At 43.0% G+C, this 19,655-nt stretch overlaps 1 protein-coding gene and 1 pseudogene across 5 annotated transcripts in view; both read right to left on the minus strand.

Moving 5' to 3' along the window:
• TTF2 (transcription termination factor 2) overlaps window positions 1-6,739 on the minus strand; it is a 44,274-nt gene extending 37,535 nt beyond the window's left edge. For all 5 annotated transcript variants that reach the window (XR_009700507.1, XM_061186112.1, XM_061186111.1 and 2 more), the window contains exons 1-3: window positions 6,702-6,739; window positions 6,520-6,622; window positions 4,110-4,196 (exon numbers count right to left, since the gene is read on the minus strand). Coding sequence is in view for 4 of the 5 variants with exons in the window: in XM_061186112.1 (XP_061042095.1) it covers window positions 4,110-4,196; window positions 6,520-6,622; window positions 6,702-6,729 (218 nt within the window). In the remaining variant the exon portion in view is untranslated. The remainder of the gene's footprint in view (window positions 1-4,109; window positions 4,197-6,519; window positions 6,623-6,701) is intronic.
• Window positions 6,740-15,869: 9,130 nt separating this feature from the next.
• LOC133088265 (WW domain binding protein 1-like) lies at window positions 15,870-16,916 on the minus strand (annotated as a pseudogene).
• Window positions 16,917-19,655: the final 2,739 nt, after the last annotated feature.

Below are 19,655 nucleotides of genomic sequence, written 5' to 3' on the forward strand. Positions count from 1 at the left end.
GAACTGCATTTTATCTGTCCTAAAACAAGCTTTTTAAAGCTCTAGTAAGTACCTCCTAATAAGTGTTCTAGATTTGGACTAAAAGAAATACATTCAAGCATTATTTTTCTATTTTTAAAATAATGATCACCTCTCAGCCGCATCTACCTAGTGTGAAGAATATTAGAGACAAGTTCTCAAACTTATGTCTTCAGCTTAGACCTTTCTTCGGAGCTGCCCACTCACTTTGCTAGCTGGTTTCATACATACATAAGACACAATGAGTCCAAAGCTGTATGTGTTAGCCATCCTCTACTGATGTTACCTTTCCTTCCTTGTCTTGCTTAATGGTAAACTCATCATCCATAAACCCAACTAGGCAACCATTTCCTGAGCACTGACCACGTGCCAAATGCCAGACTAAGTGCACCACACACACGGCCTCAGTGAACCCTCACAACCCAGTGAAATCGGGGCTACCATGACCACTGTCCCAGCTGAGTAAATGGAGGAAAGAACATGCTTAAACGTGCTTAAACACCCTACCAGGAAATGTGCCATATCCATTTCAGCAAGTGTTCTCCAGTCTAAGTGTACCCAACTCCACTGCCAGGGCTTCAATCCAAACCCATCTTTCACTTAGAGAAGGTGGGTGTGCCTGGAGTTGGTTAGACCTAGGCTCAAATCCCAGCGATGCCACATCATAACCATGGCACCTCAGATTCCTTTTCTAACCTCTCTAAATGTTTCCTCATCTGTCAATACAACAGGGATATTGAAACCTCTCACAGCAGATTCTATGAAGATAAGAGGTAAAGAACATGCCACGTAGTAGGCATTCAATAGCAGCTATTAGTTCAGTGGGCTCCGTGCCTCCAATGCCTTCACTTCCTAATCTAACTTCAATAGTTCTTCTTTTAATGCAAATTGAATGAAAAATTCTTCGGCGTCTTCCTACCACATAGAACAATATCTCTGTATGATTCAGGGCCCCCAGTAGTGTGTAAAGGAGAACATCCTAACTTCATGTACTAGAGGCTTACTGGCACCACTGTACTAGTAGAAAACAACAGAAAAGTGAATTTTTTAAAAATTCCATTTATAGGAAATTCCCTGGCGGTCGAGTGGTTAGGACTCTGCACTTTCACTGCCGATGGCCAGGGTTCAATCTCTGATCGGGGAACTAAGATCCCGCAAACCACATGGTGCAGCCAAAAAAAAAAAAAATTCCATTTATAACAGTGTCAAAAAACATTAACACTGAGGACCAAATTTAACCAAAAGGGTATAGTACTCTATAATGAGAACTATTCCATAATGCTAAAAGAAATTTTAAAAGTCATAAATAAATAATATACCATGCTCATGAACTGGAAGATCAATACTGATGTCAGTTCTCCCCAAACTGATCTATATAGGTTCAATGAAATCCCAACTGAGTTTTCTGAGGAAATTTTAAAAGTCGAGTCTACATTTTATATGGAAATGTAAAGGACCTAGAATAGCCAATCTTGAAAAGGAAAGTTGGATACATGAGATCTTATCGGATCGTGTCAGGATAGGCAAATAGATCAATGGAAGAGCTTAGCAAGTCCAAAAATAGACCCACACGTGGTGGTCAACCGATTTTTCAACAAAGGTGCCAAGCGTTTCCATGGGGAAAGGAAAGTCTTCAAAAAATGGTGCTGAAACAATTGAATAACATTCATTCATTACTATATGAAAAATTAAATGAACCTCAATTTGAATCTCATGAGGTACCCCAAATTATTGATAATATGAGGTAGAACATAGACTAAACAAAAAAGCCATTAAAAAAAAAAAAACTATAAAACTTCTAGAAGAAACCACTAGAGAACTTTATGATCTTGAGGTAGGCAAAGATTTCTCAGAGAACACAAAAAGCACAAACCATAAAAAAATGATAAATTGGACTTCATAAAATGAAAAGCTTCTGCTCCTCAAAAGATAGTCAAGAAAATGAAAGCCACAGATTGGGAGAAAACATTCACAATCCATATATCTGCCAAAGGACTTGTACAGAGAATACATAAAGAAACTCTCTCAACTCAATAACAAAAGACAACACAATTTTAAAAATAGGCAAAAATCCCCCAAAGTTATGCTGTATGATTCCATGTATGTAACATTTTGAAATGACAAAATTTTAAAGCTGGAGATCAGGTTCATGATTGGCAGGGGTGAACAGGGGGAAACGAGGAAGGTGGGTGTGGTTATAAAAGGGCAACAAGAAGGATCCTCTGGTAATGAAACCACTCAATATCTTGACTGTTGTAGTGAATACACAAAACTACACTTGATAAAGTTGTATAGAACTAAATGTATATGTACACACACAAATTAGTACAAGTAAAACTATCTTTACAAATGAGATCAGTGGATTATCAATATCAATATCCTAGTTATGATATTATACTAAATTTTGCAAAATGTTACCATTAGGTAAAGTCTACAGAGGATCTCTCTGTACTATCAATATTTCTTTTAATTGCTTGTGACTACAATTATCTCATTTAAAAATTCCAATTTAAAAAATGGGCAAAAATTTTAAACAGATACTCCATCAAAGAAGATATACAGAAATGGCAAAAAACCACATGAAACAAAATGGTTTTCATAAATGGTATTAAAAATGGTATTCATAAAATGGAATTCAATTGGGCAATAATAAAGAATGAATTACTGGGGACTTCCCTGGTGGCTCAGTGATTAAGAATCCGCCTGCCAATGCAGGACACATGGGTTCGATCCCTGGTCTGGGAAGATCCCACATGCCGCAGAGCAACTAAGCCCATGCGCCACAACTACTGAGCCTGTGCTCTAGAGCCCGCGAGACACAACTACTGAGCCTGCACGCCACAACTACTGAAGACTGCACGCCCTACAGCCCGTGTTCTGCAACAAAGAGAAGCCATCGCAATGAGAAGCCCGCGCACCGCAATGAAGAGTAGCCCCTGCTCACCACAACTAGAGAAAGCCCGTGCGCAGCAACGAAGACCCAACGCAGCCAATAAATAAATAAATAAATAAATTCATTTAAAAAAAATGAATTACTGATACACACAACCACATGGATGAATCCCACAGATACTGTTACATAAAAGAAGCCAGATACTAAAGAATACATACAGTATGAATCAAAACAATGATTGGCTACAGTGGGTGGGGGGATTAACTAGAAGGGATCCAGTGGCACTTAATGGGGTAATGGAAATAAATATTCTATATTTTGACTGGGATCTTGGTTATAAAGGATGGGTATATACCTTTCTCAAAACTCAACCGGTTGAACACTTAAAAGAACTGTGCATTTTACTGCATGGATAACTCAGTTAAGAAATATAGTAGTACAGGCAGTTTTCAGTTATATAAAAATTGTGAAGATGGTACTTGAATGCCTATACTTGGGGGGAAAAATTTATCTAGAATATATAAATTCCAAACTGCACAGAATATCATATAAAAACATTACATCTGGCCCCTGCCTTCCTGGCCAGTCTTATCTTCTGAAGTCTCCACTTAAATATATGCTAAACTACCACTGAACCAAATGCTTGCAATTACTTCATGCCCCTGTACACTAATGCAGGATACTGATCTGTTAAATATGACCTCTTTTTTGCCCCTAGCGAATTCCTACTTATTTTTCAATACTCATGACAAATATCTGCCACCTATATAGACTTCTCTGCCCTTTCTCTGAGTTCCCATAGAAGGGAAACTAGCATTTATTGAGTACTTAACATACATTAGACATTTTTACACATTACCTCGTTCTACTACCAGAATGAGAAAGTTGACAAGTTAGTACAAGTTAATGACCATTGGTGGGCTGATGTTAAATTGGCTACTTGAGAGCTGGAGAGGGGGAGAGGTAGAGCAGTTTATCCAGAAATTAACCAGAAGTCAGGCTTCTCACATTAACCAGTAGCTCAGAAGTTAGGAAGTGACAGCCCAAAAGATATTCAATATATATAGAAATACCGTTTGTTTTTTAATGACTTTTAAAGAATAGTCAATCCTAGGAAAACACCTGACTGTAACCCCACCAGGCCAAGCAAAACAAAATCACAAACAAATACACTTAGCTGTTCCTTTTGGACACTTACCTGTATTCTTTCTTGCCCTGTGATAGAAACAGACCCTGAAGCTCTACCACAAAGTCCTCATGCAATAAACAATGAGAAACAGGAATGCTAGAGGGAAAAAAAATTGAAATTTTGTTTTAGGAGGCAAAGAATAGAGGTCAGTATCCTAAAATTAAATCCAGAATATGGGTTTTAAACTTAAGGGTCCATGTATGACCTCTACTGGGTTTGTATATCCCACACACTTTTATGTCTAGGTGCATTCCTCTGGGGAAAGGGCCCACAGCTTTCATCTTTTCTCATGCCCCCAAATAAAACATGACAGTAAATATACCTATCTTTTTCCTGAGGACTCAAGTTTAAAACGATACTGTGCTATGTGACCACTATACTGCGATACCTCCAAGCTGTGAATTTTCCCCAGGTTCTTGCATCATCCTTTTTCCTGATAACCTGTTAGCTGTCACTCAGTGTTGTTGGCATGCGAACTCTGCAAACACACTCTACTAATTTGCTTCATGCTTGGTTGGCATAAGTTCAACTCCTCCCTTCCAACTTCTTATTATGAAAGAATTTATGTATAACATTTGAGAGTGAAGATCTAAAGTACTCTCACATGACCTGTGGCATTTTCTTTCTGTCTTTCTGCTTATATTCTGGTTACGAGACATTCCAAAGAGGTCGAATTTATCAAATAACCATCTTCATGTCAAATATTATTGTACTAGTTTGTATACCAATATGTTCTTATAAATGGAACGTTATATAAGGGCATTTTTCTCTTCACTTAAAACCAAATCTTATGCTTCCATTAATGTTTAACTCCTACAAATCTGAATGTGCTTTCATGTCTCATGAAACTTGAGCTAGGTACTGAACCTAAGAAGCTCCATATAAATATCAGAAATTAAACAGTAAACCCTGACATAATGATATGGTGTTGATAGCTTGAGTATTTTTGTTTGGTCCCTTCTATCTTAAGATTTAACACTTAAATAGAGTCATTTTGTATTTAATTAAATTGGATCCCAGTAATTTCTTTCAAATGTAAAAACTTATTAGAAGGCTAAGAAAATATTTTCTCTAAAAATTTATTTTCTAAATCTGAAAAAGGGTAAAAATCTTCCACTTAGTTTCAAAGCATAACAAAAACACAAATCATCTAAATCACTTGGGGGAAACATAAGAAGTTAATATACGTGTTGAAAAAATACTTTATTTTCTAGTATTGATATCCATTATGTGCCTTACATATGTAGAAAAATATCTTTTCTAAACCAAGTTCAGTAGAGAGCAGGAAAAATGCATAATGATGTGACAGTTTAAAATTTCACACAGAAACTGTGGACACTTGGTACTGTGAAAACATTAACAACACTTTATGAGAACTGTATTAACTTTCCTCACTTCAAAGAAGATGCTTAATATTTCTGGGTCTCAGCTTTCACCTTTGTAAAAAACTAGACTGCTGAATCAGATTTCTAATGTTTCTTTCAGCCTTAATCCCTAAAGTAATTTGTTTCTTTGGAATATCAATCTCACCACTTAAATGCAAAGAATACTATTTTTAAAGGGGGCTGTTAATCTGACTACCAGAGTGTTTTAACTTCAAACATTTAAAAACCAGTTGGAGGGCTTCCCTGGGCTTCCCTGGTGGCGCAGTGGTTAAGAATCCGCCTGCCAATGCAGGGGACAGGGGTTCGAGCCCTGGTCCGCGAAGATCCCACATCCCGTGGAGCAACTAAGCCTGTGCACCACAACTACTGAGCCTATGCTCTAGAGCCCGAGAGCCAAAACTACTGAGCCTATGCGCCACAACTACTGAAACCCGCGTGCCTAGAGCCCGTGCTCCGCAACAAGAGAAGCCACCGCAATGAGGAGCCTGCACACTGCAACGAAGAGTAGCCCCTGCTCTCTGCAACTAGAGAAAGCCCGCGTGCAGCAACGAGGACCCAATGCAGCCAAAAATAAATAAATAAATAAAATTTTAAAAATAAATAAAAACCAGTTCGGCCTAAAACTAGTGCAAAGCTGGCGCCAATTAATTTCTGCTATGCCTGTATGCCTCACTTAAATGGGAAGGGGGTAATGTTCAAGCAGGAGAAGGGAGGGTCAAGGCCTGACAGGTGAACAGAAACCCAGAACTGAAAAGGACCAGAAGGATCCAGATGTAGCCAATCCTCCATGTTATAAGTGAGGGAATTGGCGGCCCAGAGAGGGAAAGTAACCAGCCTTGGGTCACACAGGAAGCAATGGCGGAGCGTGTCCCTAACATGCCACACTTTCCTGGGATTACCAACTACTTAAAGGGCCCTGGCTCCGCAGACCAGGGGTCCCAGCTCTCCTAGTCCTTGTGGGAAGCGGGGAGCCGGAAACTTCTCCTGGGAGGCCACGCGCAGTCGCAGGGAATCGTGCCCAGCTCGAGACCTACTCGGTGGCCCGCACGAAGCTGCATGTGTCCGCCCGGCACACGTAGAAGCTCTTTCCTTTATTCGGGCCATCTCGGACGCCGGTCTTCAGAATACATAAGGTCCCTGAGGAGACAAGGTCGACAATGATTACGCCACGCTAGGTTGACAGACCCCGAAGGACCCTAGGACCCTGACCTCCTACCGTGCTGCGGACACCCAACTACTTCCATCGCGCTGCTTCTTTCCTCTTTCCCGAAACCACCCCCACCGACAACGCCTGCTTCCGCCTTTTACTCCGCCCCCCTCATTCAGGAACCAATCGTCACCCACCTCCTGTAGTCTTAACCCCCATAATTCACCGCCGCGGCCTTAGCCCCACCCACCCTAGCTACTATCCGTTAATCAGACGGGAAGTGTGCTCACCTCCAACCAAATCACAGCCGCCCTAGGCTCGCGGCGCGCCAAAATCAAAAATGAGGCGAGGGGGCGGAGGGGGGAACCTGGTCTGGCTGGTGGGGCGTGGCTGGTGCTAGAGGGATGCTTGGGGGCTGGCAGGGCTTCCCGGACGAGGGAAGCTTTGCTTTGCAGGTCCTGGAAGACGAAAGAATGGGACTGTGAGCGGGGCGACTCTAGCGTATAATCATTTAAGATCTAGAGGCGGCCCTAGAGGAAACAGACGTTACAAACTCCTCTGCAAAGAAAGCTGCCTTCTCCCGGAGTCCAAGAGCGCCTGGAGCTTCGCGGTCATCTGCGAGCCGGGGCCTGGCGCTAGTGGGCGCCCTGCCTCCGCGAGGGGTCACTGGGGAGGGGAGGAGTCCCTGAGAAGGGGCCACCGCAGGAGGAGGCACTGGATTTGCAATTTAGGGGCGAGGGGCGGGGCGCGAGTGAGGGCCGATGGGGCGTCCTTTAAAGCTGCGGGGTGAACTGGCAAGTCTATCGTAGAGCAGGCATAAAGACTAGGGCTACACAACACAAAGCGCTAACCCATACATGTCTCTCTTGACAACCTGGTGACATGGGCAGCATTTGAAGGACCCCCGACACTCATAGAAGTTTGAGTGACTCACCTGAGGTCAGAGAATTAGCGAGTGGGCCGTCTGCCGACGGGTGCCCAGGGGACAGCGCAGCTGCCTCCTCTGTGTACTGCATGTTCTCTAGGCGCTCAGTGTAGGAGACCTGAGTTAGAAATGTCAAAGTGGAAACAACAGGAGAAATAGATTGCCTTTGGTGAAAGGGAGTTTTATTTTGCACACTTTGTATTGTCAGACTTTTTCTACTAGTATGCTTTTTGTAATATTAAAAATCGAGGGTGAAGTTAAAAGAAAGGGGACTATTTGAAATCGTAATCAGATCTCTTAGTCAACAAAAAGGGAGGAATAGAAATCAGAGACTTATTGCAAGAAAGATGGCTTCGTCTTAAAACTACTAAGGACCATATGTCCAGACATATGGCGTGTGCAACTGTACTTATGGAGACCGTAGGACAGGAAATCTGCAAATTCTGGGAAATCTGGGCTATATAATAAATGTAAATGTCCTAGGGGTTCCAGAGGAGGGGAGACAAACCTGAGGTATCATTTATTTATTTTTTTAATAGATTTTATTTATTTATTTATGGCTGCGTTGGATCTTTGTTGCTGCACGCGGGCTTTCTCTAGTTTCGGCGAGCGGGGGCTACTCTTCGTTGTGGTGCGCCAGCTTCTCATTACGATGGCTTCTCTTGGCTTCTCTTGTTGCGGAGCACGGGCTCTAGAAGCGCAGGCTCAGTAGTTGTGGCTCACGGGCTTAGTTGCTCCGTGGCATGTGGAATGTTCTCGGACCAGGGATCGAACCCGTGTCCCCTGAACTGGCAGGCAGATTCTTAACCACTGTGCCACCAGGGAAGCCCCAAGGTATCATTTATTAATTAAATGAGTCCTTATTAAATAGCTTTCTGTGTGCCCAATGTGGACCAGGTGCTTGAGAAATATACAATTCATTTTTTCGTATACAAAGTTTAAGATGACTATTCTAACCACAAAGAGTTTGCTCAGTATTTGGAGGAGACAGAACTAGCACATATTGAACACTTAAATAACAATGTAAAATAGTATTTAAATGTCAAGATGAGTGGAGTTAGCAGTTAGCAGAGTAGAGTTAGATTGGTGGAGTTAGGCCTTTTTTTTTTTTAATTTATTTATTTATTTATTTATTTTTGGCTGTGTTGGGTCTTCGTTTCTGTGCGAGGGCTTTCTCTAGTAAACTCTGTAGGACTAGATAAAGATGTGTCTGGAAGCAAAGTGGAATTAGTTTATACATAACTATACCTTCTGAAACACCTATAGATAAACGTAGAGACAGGAAAGGAGCTAAAAACAAATAAATAAATAGAGGCATTTTCATTATTCCCAGATTGTAATTCTCGCATTGAGAGTTTTTTATGCACATTTTTAATAGATGCTGTGTTAAGAGAAGAGGACCATGAACACTGGATTTGCAGGAAAAGGGGCATGATAATTTAATTATTTCTAGAATAATATCTTTTTGAAACAAATAAGACAAAATTGGGGCCTCTTAAATATCCCATTGAGGAAGAAGCTCTTCCTCTCAAGTATTCAAGCCAGTATCAGGTCCAACCCCATGAAAGTGTGCACAGCCAAATCACAGAAAGGGGAAATATTTCTCCCATAAATTTGGGATATGCTAGAACAAAATGTTTAAGCTCTGGACAGTTTGTCCCACTTAATCATATTTATAAGAGTGAAAATACAAGTTTTTTTGTGAAAGGTGGCCATAATGTTGGCATAAACTATAGTGAATTATACACTTTTCAAAATACATACATTAGTGTGTATATATTAACTTATTTTTAATTTATATCCTTAATTAGCCTGTAGACTCTTGGAGAGCCCTTTGGACACGATATGCTTTATGGACCCCTATTTTGAGTAAAGTTGAGACTTTGAGTTCGTTTTTCTTTAAAACTTGATTCAAAATGAATGGCTAGACTAGGTCCTAGAGCTAGATGGTTTAAATCCACAGGTTAATGAGCCAATACATTCTTTCTGTATGGGCCTGGTCAAATGTAATGTATGTGATGGAACTGTTCTAAAACTAGATCGTAGTAATGGCTGCACAACTATATACATTTCCTAAGACTAAGGGCACTGTACACTTTAAATAGGTGAATTCTATGGTGTCTAACTTATCCTTCAATAAAGCTGTTAAAGACAAAGATACACTGTATAAGCAATGCCAAAACATCTGCATGGAAAATAAAACCTAAGATCAATCACCTAGATGTTTTGACATCCTAAGGAAATTAATGGATGAAGGAGTAAATAGTGGAAACCCTTTAGTTTTAGATGGTATTAATCCTTAAGCAGAATGGTTCACTGACTTGTGGAATAAAATCCAGAGTGGAGCAAACACTCATTTTAATTCTTGGGGAAATGAAACAGTTGTATTTTATCTGGTAAGAATTGTGCTGGCTGGCATATATTAAACATGACAGGCATCCATAAGATACTGGTGGTGAGAGTATCAGCTAGAAGTCACCCCTTGAGATCCCTGTCACTGTCTGGATTGTTTTAAAATAATCAGCAATTCCAAATTTCAAGTTATTTGTAAAATTCCAAGTTCTATGCAACCTTTACCTTTACTCCTTATTTTAAAAATGAAATTGTCTGAAAATGTTTTTCCAATTAGCTGATAATCTAAGTATATTTTGAATTTATATCCTTCTGGGTTTTTGCTAATTGCTTTGGGATGGGGAGTAGTAACTAATTTTAAACAGTAGATAAAGGATTTTTTGTCCCCATGAGGCACATTATTACTATAGGGAAACATCACTGTAGCCTAACTTCTGAGGTATATTTTGAGATAAGTGCTTTTACACGCATTCTTACATGTAGTTCTCACAGGTACCCTGGCAGTGGGTATTCCTCTATCCCCATTTTAAAGAATAGGACACCAAGGTTTAGAGTAGTTAAGGAGCTTGCCCCAAGGCCATGCTATTAGCCACTTCCTTACAGAGCCTCTCCTTGAACTTTGGAACCAGAAGATAAATCTTTTTTTTTTTTTTTTTTTTTTTATTTATTTTTGGCTGTGTTGGGTCTTCGTTTCTGTGCGAGGGCTTTCTCTAGTTGTGGCGAGCGGGGGCCACTCTTCATCGCGGTGCGCGGGCCTCTCACTGTCGCGGCCTCTCTTGTTGCGGCGGAGCACAGGCTCCAGATGCGCAGGCTCAGTAACTGTGGCTCACGGGCCTAGTTGCTCCGTGGCATGTGGGATCTTCCCAGCCAGGGCTCGAACCCGTGTTCCCTGCGTTGGCAGGCAGATTCTCAACCACTGCGCCACCAGGGAAGCCCCGAAGATTAATCTTTTCCTGGCTCAAAGTCGGAAAGCTGACACTGGACAGATCAGAGACTGGAAGCCATTTTGGGGGGACTCCCAATCCAGTTCTTGCCACCACAGTATTTTTAGGAAGCATAAATTATTCAGTGATTCATTTAGGTATTTAACCTACACATAGCCAAGCATTCAGATATTTCTGTTATACAGACGTGGCTCAACAAATCCAAGATAAAAAAACAAACCAAGTCCTGCCATTTTATAAATGATCACTAGGTAGCAGCATATTAACATAAAAGCCAAACACAAGGTCCACCTTTTCTGCTGTTTTCATTCTTTTTATTTAACGATATGTAATGGTAATTCGATTTCATTTTATTTTGTGCCTTTCAAATATATGACCATTTTAAACTTTGATAAAGGCACAGTCAGGATGAGAATATAGTAAAGACAAATCTGGTTATAATTGGAAAAGTGAAGAGATTTTACAAATTCTTTTGTTGTACCATATTTTGTATTACGTTCCAAATGTCACTGGTCTTAAAATATTACCCCCAAAATGGTTCAAATCAGGCCCTCCTTCATCCACTTTTCTTTTTTGGGAAGTGTACGATTCAATACTTTTTTAGTAAATTTATGAAGTTGTGCAACCATCACCACAATCTAGTTTTAGAAGATTTCCATCACCCCCCAAAACTTCCCTCAAATCTGTATGTAGTCAGTTCCCACTAACACCCCCAGCACCAAGGCCACCACTGATCTGCTTTCTGTATTTATAAGTATGCCTTTTGGGACATTTCTTATAAATGGAGTATACAGTATGTAGTCCATTGCCTCTGTCTCCTTTCATTTAGCATAGTGTTTTGAGGTTCATCCGTGTTGTAGTGTGTATCAATGTTTCAATCATTTTATTGCTGAATGGTATTCCATTATATTTGGATTGTTTTCCCTTGGGGTTTACTAGGAATCATGTTGTTATGAACATTAACAAGTCTTTATATAGACTTTTTTTTTTTTCATTTCTCTTGGATAGATACCTTAAGAGGAATTGCTGGTCAGGTGGTAAGTTTATGTGTAAATTTTTAAGGAGTTACCAGCTGTTTTCCAAAGTGACTGTACCATTTTACATTCCCAAGAGCAACATATAAAGGTTCCAGGTTCTCCACATCCTTACCAACACTTGCTATTGTCTGTCTTTTTTATTATAGTCATTCTAGCAGCTGTGAAGTGATATCTCAGCTTGGTTTTAATGTGCATTTCCTAATGACTATTGATGTTGAGCTCTCTTCATGCGCTTATTTGCCACCATCTTCCTCTTTTTTTTTTTTTTAATAAATTTATTTATTTATTTATGGCTGTGTTGGGTCTTCGTTTCTGTGCAAGGGCTTTCTCCAGTTGCGGCAAGCGGGGGCCACTCTTCATCGCGGTGCGTGGGCCTCTCACCATCGCAGCCTCTCTTGTTGCAGAGCACAAGCTCCATACGTGCAGGCTCAGTAGTTGTGGCTCACGGGCCTAGCCGCTCCGCGGCATGTGGAATCTTCTCGGACCGGGGCACGAACCCGTGTCCCCAGCATTGGCAGGCGGATTCCTAACCACTGCGCCACCAGGGAAGCCCCCATCTTCCTCTTTTATAATGGTCTTGAAAGGCCTTTTCCTTTAAAGGTTTGTATGAAACTTAAACTAAAACCTAAGCAAAATTGACATTGTTATTAACTCAAGGAGATCAAAGAAATATTATGTATAATGTTAATGTTTGTAGAATGTTAAGTAATAGAATTGCATATATACTATAATTATAGTCCTTGGAAAAATGTTTTTAACAACAAACTATTAACTCTTTTTAACTGAAGTATAGTTGATGTATAATAATATTATATAAATTACAGGTATACAATATAGTGATTCACAATTTTTAAAGGTTATACTCTATTTATAGTAATTATAAAATATTGGCTATATTCCCCATGTTGTACAATATATGCTTGTAGCTTATTTTATACCTAATAGTTTGTACCTCTTACGCCCCTACCCCTATATTGCCCCTCCCCCCTTCCCTCTTTCCACTGGTAACTCCTAGTTTGTTCTCTATATCTGTGAGTCTGCTTCTTTTTTCTTTTTTTCAGAGATCGATTTTATTTGGGCTTCTCACAGTGGTTAGAGCCACTCTGTCTTCAGAACAATCACAGCACAGGAAATGCATGACCAAGACTGCACAGAAAAGTCTGACCAGCTGAATCTTATTGCTTAAAATACACATATTCACAATAACTGACAAAGGGTGATGTGCCTCACAGGGGAACGTGCTAGCATTTGCAAATCTTCCAACTGTAGCACCAAACCCTCGACCAACCCCTTTCTTCTTATTCACCTGGAATACCAGACTCCCTCAAATCTCCCCGGCCCCCTCCCGGGTCCTTCAGCTCCCTACTTCCATCTTTCGTCATGCAGGGCAGCCTCATGTAGCAGGGGCCAGACTGTGACTCTGGACTCGAGCCCAGCTCCACCGGCTGCGTTTTCTTCTTCTCACGCCTTTCGCATTGGATGCTGCAGTGAACCCAGCAGTAAACACATGGACCAGGTCCCCACTCTGACTGGAGAAGGAATCCTGAGAGGGCCAGAATCCATCCCTTCAACCAGTTAGCTCAAGCAGGGTTCATTTTGGTAAAACTTGATCTCCTTTGAGACACTTCAGTGAGTTGTTTGGGATAAAAACAAAAAACAAAAAAAAAGGTGGCAGGAAAGGCATCTGAGGGCTGCTGGCACACTCCTGCCCACTCTCGCCACATACCAGCCATGTGCTGGACCTCAGCAGAGGGAGGTAAGCCCTATGACACTGCGGTGGCCGCCAAACCCTCCCGGCAATTCTGGGCAGGGCTGACGTCTGGGCCACCGCCAGTCTGAGCTTGACACTGAAGATCCAGTCCAGCTTCTGTCTGAGGTTCCACCTTGGCCTTCTGTCCCGAGCGGTTGTGGATACCCCCGGGGGCTGACTCCGAGGGCCAGGAGCAGCTGAGGGAGGCAGACAGGCTCAGAGCACGTTTCCGTTTACAGGGAGCAGAACGCAGGCCTCCGAGTGTCCACGGAGCAATGTGCAAATTGCAGTGATGGGTAGAGTAAAACCTCTACTTGGAGCACAGCATCTCTGGCAAACGTAGGGACTGCCGCTGACAGCGCTGCTGAGTACACCCAAGTGCACAGTCAGACATTTGCTCAGCAAACAGTAAATGCGTAAAATAATTACCTTGAGAGGGCTGTGCCTGCTCCAAACGCGTGGGTAATGTGAGCAGAGCGGCTGCCGTTCAACGTATAGTCACAGGAAAACAGGGCTGGGGGCTCACACACAACGGACAGACACACACAGGTTATCCAAAAAGTCGCTGTATACCACTGCACTTTGTTTAACGTGGATTTTGGTTTTGTGGACTCCAAACTCAGACACTCGTTCGCCTCACAGCCTTGGATTTGTCTATATTGTGTGTATGTGTATATATACATATATATATACACATACACACATATATACGTATGTATTCATATATATACATATATATACCTTCCTTTCTTACCATAACATCAATGCCTAGTCTGAATGTCATCGTTCAAGAGTGGGAGGAGAACCAAACTCTTCATATGAACAGGGCTGGACAGGGAATGTTAGTTTCGGCAGTTTGCTTTCTCCATTCAGATTATTCCTGTCAAAGCTCAACTGGTTTTTGAAGCCAAACTACAGTAATAAGGATCCTGTGGTCCTTCAGGATGGCTGCCTTCACCCTCCTACCTGGGCCACTTAGACACTTTACATAGGCTACAAAAATTAGTTACCCCACTCAAGGGGGCGCGGAGCAGGGAAAGGGCACGAAAACCACAGATAACCAAGGCATTTTTTTCCAAATGGTCCATCTGAAAAAATAAACAAATAAACAAAACAGCTTATTCAGAATCAAGAGAAAATACTGTGTGAGAGTCAGGCTGCGGGACCGCCCTTTCTCAGGACCCACAGCTTCCTCATTCATTCGTAGAGAACAGTGAGACATGAAGGCCGGCAGATGTGTGCTTGGAATGGGGGAGGGTACTGGTCACCTGTGGGCACAGATCAAAGGGCAGAGATGCGGAAAGCTGCACCTCTATCCGCTGCCACAGCGCAGGGCCTCCTGCTCACCCGCAGAAGTTCCAGAGATAGCCCCCAGCCAAGCCTGCACACAAAACTTCTCCTTCTGGCTCAACTGTAGCCAGGACTCTTTGAAGGCCAAGTTGGGAAAAAGCCACAAATTTTCCTTTTCCAAAACAGAATTCTTGCCTGCCCACTGGTCAAGTTCTTATTTTCAGCTCACTTTTGTTGTTGTTTTTTTTTTAAAAAAGAAAAAAAACCAAGAGACGGCAGGTGTAATCTTCCACACTGAACCAGTCCGCAGCCAGCCAGGACCTGCTAGGAAGGGGCCCCTCCAGGATGCATCGTGCCACCTCGATCTCATCACCTGGAATTTGAGAGCACAAGCCCTTTACCAACCCACCACGAAACCGCCGGTCAGCTCTCATCCTCCCACAGGAGGGGCCCAACTCCAGCTCCGGAGACACTGACAGTGAGAAGCGACAATCCCTGGACCTCTGGGGGCTTCACCCAGGGCTGAGACCTGCCACCTCTTTCGGACTGAGACGCTGCGAGGTTCTTGTAATCTCACACCAGAACATGAATCCACTCCATCACCAAGAGTCACCTCAGGGCACAGTCTCACCCCCTCCTTGGGGGCTTCTGAAACGCACATCTCTCTGACCCAAGCAGGCAGCAAGACATGACTTGAAAAGAGGTAAAGGGGGACAGGGTGGGGTATGAGGAATGAGTCACAGGACAACTTCTCGGCCCTCCACGACACTGTGTTTCTATGGGGGGCGAGGCACCCACAACCCAAACTGTACCTGGAAATGCAGGAAAACGCAGGAACAGAGGGGGAAAAATAAAAAGGAACATAGTCACTTAATGCTTCTCTCATGGTTCCCTACCCTGGTTGCGTCGCCAAGTTCTCGGGCACAGGCAGGGCCTGCTCTAGCTGGGGGAGCTGCTGCTCCGGGAGTTTGGGGAGTCCTGCTCGTTGATGGTGTTCAGCAGCAGGCAGGCAGGCAGCCGCGGCAGGTGGGGGCGCCCAGGCTCCCGGGCCTGCTCCTCGGAGGGCTGGCAGAGCCTTTCCTCCTCGTCGCCAGCGGGTCGCACGTGGCAGCTGCGGCAGAAGTCCAGGGGCTCGTCAGCATCGTCGATGAGCACGTTGAACTCTCTGAGGTCGTCATCGTGGTGGCCCCGGTTGCACACACACACCTCGATGCCCGAGTCACCTGTGAAGCGGCGATGTCTGCCGGGCGTCTTGTCTTTGCTGTCAGGGAGGGCGCCGCCCTGCTCGGAGCTGCACCCTTTCAGCAGCTGCTCCTTACATTCGGAATCCTTGTCCAGGAAGGTCCCAGGGTCCACCTCCCCCAGGCCGGCCACAGAGCCGCTGGGCTCCATCCCGGGGGCTTTGGTGGCTGCTGGGGCTGCTGGCATGTCGGAGGGCTCAGGGTCAGCGATGCTCGGGGGTTTCGTGCTGCTTCTGCTGGGCCCGGACGAGGGGCTGCTCTGAGCCCCTTGGGAGCCCCTGGTGAGATCGGCCACACTGTGCAGGCAGCTGCTGCTGGAGCTGGAAGGCACCGTATGGTGGGGGAGGAGTTGGAGGTCGGTTCCGCTTCCTCATAAGGAGGTAGTAAAGAGTTCGGCAAAAACCTGAAATAAAATGGCAGCGCTGAGTAATTGTGGGCTTCCCTGTAGGCGATCAGGTTGCCGCTGTTGGGTCTGAAGGCGGTGCTTGGCTCGGCGGTGGTGGCGCACGCAGCAGCAGCTCTGGAGGAGGATGATGGTCCACACGGGCCAGAAGCACCAGAGTTCATAGTAGTAGCTGCAACGCTGAGACTGTCCACAGCAGTGTCCTGTGTCACAGATGTAGCTTTGATTGTTGGTACCCACGCCGGTTTCCTTATCCTGCGGGGGTTCAGCCCTGGCTGACAGGGGCCTGGGCAGCGCCTGGAGGAGCAGGAGCTCCATGCCACCCAGGAGCCTCCTCTCCATCCCCCTCCCGGTCCTCCGCCACGGCACGGTCACCTCCCTCCTCCTCCTCCCTCTCCTCCTCTTCCCTCCTCTTCCTTCTTCCTGCTTCTTGTTTGTTATATTCACTAGTTTGTTATATTTCTTATATTCCATATAAGTGAGGTCAGGCAGTGTTTGTCTTTCTCTGACTTATTTCACTTAGCATAATGCCCTCCAAGTCCATCTATGATGCTGCAAATGGCAAAATTTCATTCTTTTTTATGGCTGAGTAGTATTCCATTGTGTGTGTGTGTGTGTGTGTGTGTGTGTGTGTGTGTGTGTGCGCGTGTGTGTATGTGTGTATAGATATATCTCTTCTTTTGACTTCTTTTAACAAACTATTAACTTTTAAGACTATACTCCATTTGTATACCTCTGAGAGGTTGGGTTGGGAGACCAGAGCAGGTTTCATTTTCTGCAATTCCCATGTATTGCTCTTACGACTTAAACAAAAATCTAATAAAGATATTAAAAGCAGATGCAAGGGAAAAATAACAGAAGACATGAACAAAATTAATAATAATGCCAATTAAGGTAGAAGGCTTATTGGTAGCTTTTTTCTCTTTTTCCCCATTTTTCTATACGGCCTGCACTGTTATTATACTATCAGTTGTAGGACCCACATCTCCACACCTCACCACAGCACCTCTTAAACTTGCTTAGTTCTCAATCTAGCTATTTAATGCTGACCTTCCTGTAATTAATCCTTTCTTGTGTTTTCTTAATTCATCCCATTTCCTTTTTGGTATCGAATTTCAATTTTATAGCAAGATCTCTTTTCCCTTAACTCTATTCTAGTTATTTTGCTTAATTCTAACCTTATCCTCAACTCCAATTCCAAATATTACTAGAAGGAAATGACACTTCTCACTTGTTTTGTAAAGCGCTTGCCTCTTTAGAAATTAGATCACGTAGAGTCTCAAGGCCACTTGTGGCTCTGTACTTGTTTTCTGGCAGTCACTCTGAGTTGCATTTCTTCTGGAAGGCCACAAATGACACTAGGGTAGATTCCAGGTTCTCAAGTTGAGAACGAATACACTGCCCAGTGCTTCAAAGCCATCTACCATGATGTTTTGAGCCTCCCTAGAGGCTGGGCTCTTAAGAGCTGAGGAAACTCTGGCAGAGTTCTGGCTGGTTCTCCCTACATTTCCCTTCTGAGTTAACCTAGGTGCTGGAACAGAACAGCCTCTGTTTTCTGCTATTTTTCAGCACTAAAACAGTCTTAAAGAACTCATCAACCTTTTTATAACGTGAATCAGATTCTGTCTCTCCTTGCTTAAAACTCTTCAGTGGCCTTCTATTGAACTTAGGAAAAAAGTGTAAATTCTCATCTTTGTTCGCACAGGGCGCCATGTGATCTGGCTCTGCCTATTTTTCCCTCTCACCTCTGCCATCCTGTTCCTTGCCTCCTGTGTTCCAGCTACCCTGACCTGCTTTCCCTTCCTCAGTGTGCCCAGCTTTGTCTTACCAAGGAGGCCTTTTTTCATGTTGTGCTTTCTGCTGGGAATGTTTCTCCTAGTTCTTTAAAAGCCTATCCCCTCACCTTTTAGGTCTCACTTAAGTATCCCCTCAGTGAGACTTTCCCTGACCATTTTATCTATGGAGGGCCTTCCTAATCTTTCTCTATCTCAGCACCCTGTTTGCTTTCTACATAGCATTTAGTCTATAGTAAGTTGTCGCTTACCTGTTGATTGTCTGTCTCCTCCATCGATTATATATGTAGGTGCCAAGAGAGCAGCTTATGTTTTGCTCACCACTCACTATACACACGGTGCGTAGAAATTCAATACATACCTTTTAAGGGAAATAAATTAAACCATAGAGTGGAAGGGACCCTAAAGTCACCTAGTGTGTCCTCCCAATCCACTCCACATCATGCCTAATGGGTCCGAGTTGGAAAATTCTGTCACAGCAAATTCTCTATTTGGGTATCTCAAAATGTCAATTAATTCTAATGTATATTGAGCAGAAATCTATCTTTCTGTCTGAAACTTCCCTTTACTTGTCATCTGGAGTTACACATAAGACACTTAATTCTTTTCAATGTCACTTTCAAATATTTGAATATGACTATCTCATCCTCCCCACACTCTACACATATTCTCAAATTCCTCAGAGAAACTGCTCCAACTGCTTCAATTACTTCTCTCCTGGCCAGACCCCCTCGTGGGCATTTTTCAATGAATGTTTGCTTAATTTGAGTCATCTCAAATAGAATTCAATATGAAGAATACTGTGAGATAATTATCTCCTTTTTTTTTTTGGATATGACCACTTTATGTATGCAATATAAATCTGCAAAAATTTTTCTCTCTCTCTTTTTTAACAAATGTTACGCTACGTAATATGTAATTTGGAATACGTAAATATATGGAATATATGGAATATGTAATATACGTCATTTGTAATACATGTATAGGTAATATATGTAAACACATGTAATTTATATCAAGAGTGCAATCAACCAAAACCACTGCTTTCATTACTCATGCATGAACTCGTCTCCCTTACCTGGTGCATCTAATTGCTTGAACTTAACTATAGCTTCTATCTTCCATCTTGTTAGTTTTGATGCATCATTCTAACCTGTCTAGATCTCTTTGGATCTTGTTCCTGTCAGCTGACTTATTAGTGCTATCTCCTGGCTCTGTGTCAACTGAACACTTGACAAGCTTGCTCACTTTGACTTCATCCAAGTTGCCAGTAAAAATGCTGAACAAG

The sequence above is a fragment of the Eubalaena glacialis genome, chromosome 3 (assembly GCF_028564815.1).
Source record: "Eubalaena glacialis isolate mEubGla1 chromosome 3, mEubGla1.1.hap2.+ XY, whole genome shotgun sequence".
In the NCBI taxonomy this organism is placed as follows: Eukaryota; Metazoa; Chordata; class Mammalia; order Artiodactyla; family Balaenidae; genus Eubalaena; species Eubalaena glacialis.